Source organism: Corvus hawaiiensis, chromosome 3 (assembly GCF_020740725.1).
Source record: "Corvus hawaiiensis isolate bCorHaw1 chromosome 3, bCorHaw1.pri.cur, whole genome shotgun sequence".
In the NCBI taxonomy this organism is placed as follows: Eukaryota; Metazoa; Chordata; class Aves; order Passeriformes; family Corvidae; genus Corvus; species Corvus hawaiiensis.
In genome coordinates this window covers 64,123,037-64,131,981 of record NC_063215.1, presented here as the reverse complement: position 1 = coordinate 64,131,981, position 8,945 = coordinate 64,123,037, and the positions used below count along the sequence as shown (strand labels likewise).

The window sequence follows — 8,945 nt, the reverse complement described above, 5'->3', positions numbered from 1 at the left end:
AGGATATTATAACCCGTAATTGCTGACCCATTGCAGTTCTCGCTTGAAAACCGGCAGGCAGCCGGGTTCTGCAATTAACTCGTGTTCACACTGGCGTCCCTCCGCTCCCTCGGGAACGGCCCGGCCGCGGAGCTGAAGCTCGGGAGCGCGCCGAGCCCGCCCGCCCGGCCGCGGCCGCCGCTGCCGGCCCTGCGGCCCCCCTGCCCCGCGCCGCCGCCGCCGCACCGCGCGGGCCCTGCGCTCCGCTCCGCCCCGGCCGGGGCCGTGGGGGCGCTCGGAGTCCCGCCCGCACGGCGCGCACACACACACAGGGATACACACACACACGCCGGGACACACGGACACACACACACGGTGACACGGGGACACAGACACGGACACAGGCACACGGAAGCGCACCCCGCGCCGCAAATATGGCGCTGGTGCCCTGCCAGGTGCTGCGCGCCGCCATCCTCCTGTCCTATTGCTCCATCCTGTGCAATTACAAGGCCATTGACATGCCCGCGCATCAGACCTATGGAGGCAGCTGGAAATTTCTGACCTTCATAGACCTGGTAAGTGCCCCCGGCGGCGGCCGTGGCCCTGCCCCCTCCCTCGGGCTGCCCGTGGAGCGGCCGCGGCCCGGGCGCATCGCGGCCCCCGGCGCTCGACGGCTTCGCCATGCGGTGACCTTAAAGCGGGGTGGCGACATGTTGGGGCTGCAGGGCCGGCCGTGAGAGGAGCCAGGCGGACACCGCGGAGCCGGGTGGTTGGAACGGAGAGAGGCACGGACAAAGCCGAGCGGCTGCTGCGTGTCAGCAGCCGTGGGGAAGGTGCGCCTGACGGCCTGTTACCCACCCCAGTGCTGATGATGTGTTTCGGCTTTTCTAATGGCCGACAGTGAACACCAGAACCTGCTGGCCCAGCATCTGGCTCCCGTGTGCTGTCAAAATAAAATATATTGCTCCCTTTGGCCCTTCTGAGGAATTCATCCGTGACAGGTTGCAAGTGTGTCAGTGATGAAGAAAGTGCCAGGCAACTCCAACTTGCCAGATCCAGTTAGTTTTGGTTGCAAATCCATAAACGAGTGTATGAAATAAAAGACGTGTCATTTCATCATATTTCTTCGTAAGGGTCCAGATCTGGAAGAGTCACCAGCATGCTGGCCTGCTGGAGAACACCAGGTGCTAGCCGGAGCTATTTTTAATCTGAGCTTCCTAGGCTTGCTGCCTCCGCAACAAGTGTTCCCTTAGTGCAGGTGGGAGGAGAGGGGGCGGGGGGAAGAGAGGAGATGGGAGGAGAAACTTGGTTTCTGGTTCGGAAATATGATAGCCAACTTAAACCTAGTACCTAGATCAAAATATTTTTTTCTTTGTATCCATGGTGTAATTAGGTGAGAATTTTTGCGGTTCCAACTCAGTTACTGAGAAGTCCCAAAATGCAAGTATTTCAGTACCTCTCAGAACTTCACTGTAGATTCACAAGTACTGCTGCTCTTGCCTACAGGCGTGAATTGGCTCAATAGGTCGAGTTTGTGGGCTTGGAGAGCAAACTCAAACCCTAGTAGCCAAGCAGGTCAAGTGTGGAAATTTCTGTATCAGGATTAAGTTAAGGGTCACTGAGGTCCATATATTATTTGCAGAGAAGAAGCATCAATTGTATTTTTCACTTAGCCAGGATAATTTTTTTTTTTGTAGGTGCAAAAATTTGCTGGAGCTCTGAGGATCGACAGCAGTAACTAGTGCTTTTACTGGAACTGTAAATTGGTGTCTTAAGGCTTGATGTTTCTCAGGAGGACAAACTAGAATCTACTTTTTTTTTCCTTTTGGGCTGCTGAACAGTACTGTCTCTAATATTGGTTAATAGAAGTTAGCATAAAATCCGAGTAAGTTAGGGGAGTAGCTGTTGACTTCAATGACAGTTGAACTTGGAGTGAACCAGCTAAAGCTAAAAGCTGATAATCTCTTTGAGTCTCCTTCACCTTTTTCTCTTTTCTCCTAGCCCTGACAGCTGCCTGGGGACTAAGTCAACCAGGGCTGTCACACAGTTTACAAATTTACAAATTTAACTGTAAATGATAGTCATCATTTCCCCCAAAATTACAGCCTTGTCTATGGCAAGTTCACTTGGACTTTTCCATCAAACCATGTACATTGTTCAGGCTACTTCTGTCAGGGCTCAAAAGATCAAGGTAAATATGTAGTGCTTTCTAAAATATCTAGAACAGTTATCAACTGCAGCTAGTAATTTCTGTCCTTTAGCTAATACTTGCCCTGTGTTTCTCACAGTCAAGCCCAGTAGTTGAGAAAAGGTTTAGCAATTTCTTAGTCTTCAATCCTTCGAAATAACACACAATTCAAGGGCTTGAATGCATTTCTCAGTGACTAGCCAGCATGCAGACCTCTCCACTTGCTGACAATATTTCCTTATGTCCAAATGGCCCTGCTACCATCTTATGTAAGCAAATGTATCTTTCTGTTCCCTGGGACAACTGGGAGACTTGATGAAACAAAAACAGTTAGACTCCTGAGGAGGATACCAGGAGGCATGGTTGGAGGATGTTAGGCACATCTCCAAAATCCTGTATCTTGCCTAAGTCTTGCAAATCCCTTCCATAAGTTTCAGTTTGCTCAGCCATGTGCACTGTTCCTGTGTCAGTCACATTCAAAGGCTGTCTAGACAAAATATCATCAATGCCAGAGTCTTGGCAGACATGTGTTCTTGCTACAGATTGTACCTCCACAAACAGAGATTTCATCTTTGACATCACAGAAGCACGTAGAAGTTCTTTCTGCTTCCAAAAACTGCTACCAGTTTTTGAGAAAGTCAGTTTATGACTTGAATCTGAAAAGTAATTTGAAATTTTTTCCATCTGTCCGTTTGTAAAGGGATGTTCTTTCCAGTCTCAGCATCCATAAATCTCTTGCAGTTTTAAGTAGCTGGCTTTGCGAGGTGCTGTGGGAAATGATTTACAGTTATTCGCAGGTAATACCCTTTTGAATTGAATTATGAAAATCTAGTAGTTTGGACTCTAAAACACAGGACAGTAAAACATTATAAATGTATGCAATGTTTTGAACAGCAGACTTTGAGCCCTCACACTGTTCACGGAAGTTGAGCATTATGAGGAAGTTGTTTAATACAAATGTAATGTGCTGGTCCATCCAAAGTATTTTGGATGTTCATATCTAAGTAATGTTTTGGATGCCAGTGCTCATTCTTAATCCTTGAATTAGGAAAGGAGACAAGTGCAACCGATGAGTTATTTTAACTGCTGTTATTCTGATGACTTCCTAGGTTTTTTTGCACTTGCAAATGTGGTGGCAACATTCCCTACAACACCCGTGTCAGTGGAATATTTTTCTGGTTTATAAAGCAATGCACAGGCAGTATGTTTTGACATTATACTCAAGATGCTTCTGACTGTTGCAACTAATAGTAGTATCTCCACTTCAGACTTTCTTCTTGGTATAGAGAGGTGGTAGATACTTACCCTCCTTATTCAAAAGCTGGTAAAGATACCTGACTAGTACCTGTGTATTACAAAGCCCACACAGAAAAGAGAGCAGTGTCTTCTTTCTCATGTATAGAGTGTAAAACCAAGGTATGAAGAGGTAAAGAGTTGCTGCCAAAATCAGTCGGTGGGGCCCAGCAAATGGAATTATGGAACTGAATATTCAGGCTAGTTCAAAACTACCTGCTGCTTTCATTTAAACTCAAAACACAAACCAGGCCTCGAGGTTAGTTCCTGTGAAAACAGCAAAGAATTGGATTCAGATGGGATATTTCAGGAGATGGGCCTAAAATTTCTTGTATAGCTGCCTTTGTTTAACTCAGATTCACCATTTTGTGCTTTAATAGTAGAATGCTGCAGGACAGCACTGTCCTGTGCCGCATCCCATAAATTCATTGTTGAGCCTTATAGCTGAAAGTTAAGGTAGGCCAGAAATTATGCCAGCAAACGTGATTCTTTGCAACAAGTTTGTCAGCTATGTAAATCCCTCAGAAATTTTCCTTACTCAGTTCTGTAGGTACTTGAAGTAGCTGGGTTAAAGGTTATAGTTCTTGGTTGCAAGACAACTAGGTCATCCTGCATACACTGCAATCACACACTTGCCTTTATAAATACACATTTGTTGAGGAATCCATTGCACCAACTTGTTTAAAAGTTGCTATCGCATTTTATTTGTCAGTTTCTCTTGGATCTCTTGCTGTTGGTGGGAGAGGAGGCAAAAACAAATAGAATTTGTCTTCTGGAATAAAGTGGAGCCTGTGGGTGCCAAAAGAAGACCATATCTACTTTTTGTGTTTGGGTTGTGTGCAATAATTAGCAGGAAGGTAACTTCGAGTTAAAATAAGTATGTACCTCCTTAGTAAGGGATGTGCTGGTCTAAATGGCTTGTAGTTTTCATTGTGCAGTTTCTCTGGAAACGTTATTCCTCAAAGAAAATAGAGTAAACCAAGATATTAGTGCACATGTATTAACAAATTTATGGGGTTTTGGTTTTGTATTTTATAATCCTAAGGTCTCTCTGATAGGCTGCACAGAGACAAAAAGCAAGGCCAGATTTTTGGAAGCAGTCTCAAGTGTTGTGTTTTATGATTAATGGTCATAAAATTAGTGGTCCCATTTTGAATATCAGAATATTAACGTGGGTATTCCTGTGACTTGATTCAGGGCAGCCAAACCTAGAGAGGAACAGATTTTGCTCATATATAAATCTGCTGATGTTATACACTTGTTATTCTCTTGAAAGAAATAGCAGGATGTCTGTGTGAACTTTTATCATTGTCTGGCAGATTGCATTCTACAAAAAACAGGTATGTGCTCTGTTCCCAGCACATATTCTTTGCAAGTAAATGCTGTATTTTTTTTGCAGAAAACACATTTAGATTTTGTTTGATTAAGTTTGAATAAGTGATCAGAGCTTAGTTCCTTGTCTTTGAAACTTTCAGAGGGCCATGTTATCAACAGGACTAGAAACTCAAGTTGTTAGACTTACAATTTATTTATTTATTTAGTGTATTAGTTATTAAATTATGTGGGATGCAGTTACTAGACAACATAAAAAGGTATCAACTTAACAAAGCACTGTGAAAAATTTTTGGTGATTTGTACCCAATTTGGATTTAGTCAAGCTGATAGGAAATAAAATGACCAGAAAATACTAGAGGCCAAAAGTTTCAGAATTAAGGAATAATAAACTGTACCATTGGTGTATTATCTGAAATGGAGCAAGTTTCACTGCTAGCTATATGGGTTACACTTGCCATAAGCAGAGGACAAAAGTGAAAACAGATCCCACACTCTATGGAATATAACAACAACTCTTTTACAGTATTTCCTTTAGTAAAATAAATTTCACCTTCTGCTTTCCTTTTTCATCATCTGTAAAGTTACCCTGATACTCAAGTGCTTTATGGCTTCTGAGTGAAAAGATTACAGAAGTGTAAAATATTACTATGCATTATTCCCAGCGGTAATTTATCATCATATCTAAATATCTTTGTGGTCCTACTGTACCAGAGAACACAGTCAATGGAGAATTTATCAGTTTACATAGAAAGGGATTGCTTTTTTAGGAATAACAAGGTGAGGTTTCTTAATGATGCTTAATGTATTTGAGAGAAAAGGCAACAATATACATAGCAGAGCCTTTTAAGTGTTTCAGAGCTTTTTTTTTTACTCCCAGGCTGTAAACATGTCTGGGGAACAGTAATGTATAGTGCTGTTGATGCAGTAATAAAAATATAATAGTATCACCCTTTTTTTATTCATAGACCCGTGTTTTCCATTTGCTTTTGGTAGCACTATTACAAATTGGGTGGAATTTTCAGCACTACATGGAAGTGTTCCGTTTTCACATTGCATTAGTCTGCCTTTATTTTACAATTGTACTTAAGTATGATGTACATTTAATTTGGGAATTCTCAGGGAAGTTATGGCTGTCTTGAACTATTTGTGTTGGCAGTGGGGTTGGCGGCATAAAGCAGGAGAATGGAAGAGAGAAAAAATTGGGATCACTTTCTATGATGATAGATTTAACTAATGTCAATAATATTATTTTAGAACTTGGAGTAGGTAAGTGGTACGTAACAGTGCTGTATTTTACACCAGTGTACAGCCTGTAGAGTTTTGCCAGAACAGTTTCAAATGATGACAACTTAAAGAAATTGGTTTAGTAGTCTTTCTGTTGCCCTTTGAAAAACATCCTATTTACTTAAGTTGTATTACAGTTGAATTATTTTCTTTCAAATTTTATTATAGTAGTAAGGGTAATTCAGATAATCTTATATGCCTTCATATGGCAAAATGGTTTTAAACAATTAGTTTAAACAAGGACAACACATCTAGTGTTCTATGTTAGTGTTCTTTGCTGAAGTTATTTGGGTTCTGAGCTGTCCTAATCCATTGTGAATATGAGTATATAAAAATTATTTAATCAATGTATTTTTGACCTTATATTTGTGTTATGTTAATGCAGCCATGTGAGTTCATACAAGAAATAAATTCTGGAAGATTGACCTCCTTGAGTTGTAGTAAAGATCTATATAACCTATCAAATAATATTATTTACCAGTATAGAAAATTGCAAATGTAATGTTTAAAATTAAATATATTTGTAATAAAAATCAAATTCTGCTTGATTCTTTGCAGTTACATGAACCTTAGGATATACAAAGACTTGTAGGGTAGATGTCCATGTGGGTAGTTACTTGTTTTGTCCTTAGGCTGAAAAAGAAGAAAAAGAAACTTGATTATCTGAAAAGTGCGAAACCCTCACATGATAAAAATATTTTATTATTGGTGTGGTGGAAATCTCAAATGTGCTAATATGCCACTGTACAACAAAATTGAAGTTGATCTAAAAGTAAAAAAAAAAACAAAAAAACCCCCACAACCTTTATGAAATTACAAAACCCTCACATTCCACAGATATAAGTTTGCAGATTTGAATAAAGTAAAACCACAATAGAATGTAATTAAAAAAACCAGGCCATTCTGCCATGTATTGAACACAATATATTAGATTCATTGTGAAGGATTATGCTGAGTGTGTATATATCTGAACAAACCAATAAAAACAATCTTAGATTCCTTCCATTAGATGAAGTATTTTCTGTGCTGCAACCTTCCATATCTAATAATAGGTTATGTGAGTGCCTGCATATCCTAATGCAATATTTAGAAAACATTTTTCTAATTGTGCTACTTTAATATAGACTCTGATATTGGGAGAAGCTCAGCGTGGGTGGAGAATTCCTTGTCATTTGGAGTTCTAATTGCTAATGCAATTCCAGACAGTAAATGTAAAAAGATCACCACCAGTGACAGGTTTGTATGCTTTCTGCAGAATTCAGGAGTGAAATAAGTATTGGTGTATAAGAAAGTTCACATTGGATATTTCTGTACTTGAAATAAAAGTGATGTTACTGCTTGCAAAACCCTCATGCAAAACATCAAACTCCTTTCAGTGTAGGTTTTTGGGGGATGGGGTTTAAGTATTTGAGTTTGAGGCCTAGTCTTCTCATCTTTATGTTCTGGTATATTTAGATATATGGAGATAGATAGATAGATATATATATATATATATATATATATATATATGGCATATAAGGTAGAAACAAAATTGACAATTGACTTACTTTGTAGACCAGCTCTTTGAATGGGTGAATATGAAAAGCTTTCATCCTTCCAATGAAAGCTTTTCCAAATTTTGTCTTATTTACCAGCATTTATTTGTATAATTACATCTTCCCCGTACTGTATTTTCCAAGGCTCTGAATTTGTTGCTAGTCTTCAAAGCCTTGCAGGCTTTGTTCCATTACTCTTACTATGTATAATGCAAGATTTTTTCAACTCAGCATAGTTAAATATGCTGCCACTGACAAAGCTGGGTTTAACTTCAGTGGATGGAAAAGTTAACCCAAGTCTGAAGCAAACAAAATCTGTTGGAAGCTAAAGTAAAACTTCCAGACTTGTCAGACAGGAAGAAACTAAAGTAAATTAAAATTTTTAAGCATGTTTTGGTAAGACTTAAAAACAAGCCCCTTTCCCAATAAGAACTGTGATTAAGCTTTTTCTTTTTTTTTTAATATTGCAAAGTTGCTTTTATACTGAAAATTGTGGGGATTCTGTTGGTTGAAAACAGGCTAAACTTATGTGAAATGTTAGGGGAAGATATTGATTTTCTGAAATTACTAATTTTCATTTGTATGAAGGCTCCTTCTGGCAACTTAGCTAAATCCATGCAATTTTCCCTTGAGAATTTGAAAATAACATTTGAATGCCTCTAGTTGCATTCCCTGAACATCTTGTCTTGCCACTGCCCTTGCAACCATCCAGTTTACAGTAGGTTTTCCAAACAAATATGCCAAAAGGCACAATTACGTAATAATTTCCACTTAGATCTGTGTGTAGCTGACATGGTTCAGGTATTTTTGCCACAGTTGTCTGTCAGGTTAGTTGTTTTAAAGTGCATGAGGACTCTGCAGTGTAGCTTAAAACAAAACTAGTACTGCTGCATTTTTCCTAGCTGAATATTAGGTGTCCTGGTAGAGTAGAATGTTCAGGAGAGCAGGATGTAAAATCCCTCACTGATTCCTTGCTTACTTGTAAAGCAACGCACGAGCAGTGGTGTGTTTTTGCTATTAATTAGTCTAAGTGAAACAATTTAAGAGGCTGAATCTTAACTCTACAAATGCTGCTAGACTCTTCAGACTGTTTGAGCTGCTTGTGCAGGGAGGGACCTAGCTGAGAATTTAAAGGGATTGATTGGCTCATTTTTCATTTCAGGCAGTGCTGTCTGTATTTGTGTATTTTTTTAAACCTAGTAGTTTGTGTACCTGAGGGTAAATTTACTTTTTTCTTCCCTATATTTGCATATATTTTGTCATGTGTCTTGAAGCCTTCTGGTCCTGGCAGCACATAAGTAACAAATCATTATTTATTATTACTGCTAATA

At 39.8% G+C, this 8,945-nt stretch overlaps 1 protein-coding gene across 2 annotated transcripts in view; it reads left to right on the top strand.

Moving 5' to 3' along the window:
* The first annotated feature begins 222 nt into the window (after window positions 1–222).
* Window positions 223–8,945, top strand: part of AIG1 (androgen induced 1) — a 123,544-nt gene continuing 114,821 nt past the window's right edge. The window contains exons 1-2 of one of the 2 annotated variants that reach the window (XM_048298602.1): window positions 223–554; window positions 705–1,104. In XM_048298602.1, the coding sequence (XP_048154559.1) occupies window positions 414–554; window positions 705–716 (153 nt within the window). In that variant the 5' untranslated portion in view covers window positions 223–413 and the 3' untranslated portion in view covers window positions 717–1,104. Of the gene's footprint in view, window positions 555–704; window positions 1,105–8,945 lie in introns of those variants that run through there. The other variant, XM_048298601.1, reaches the window with a different exon arrangement.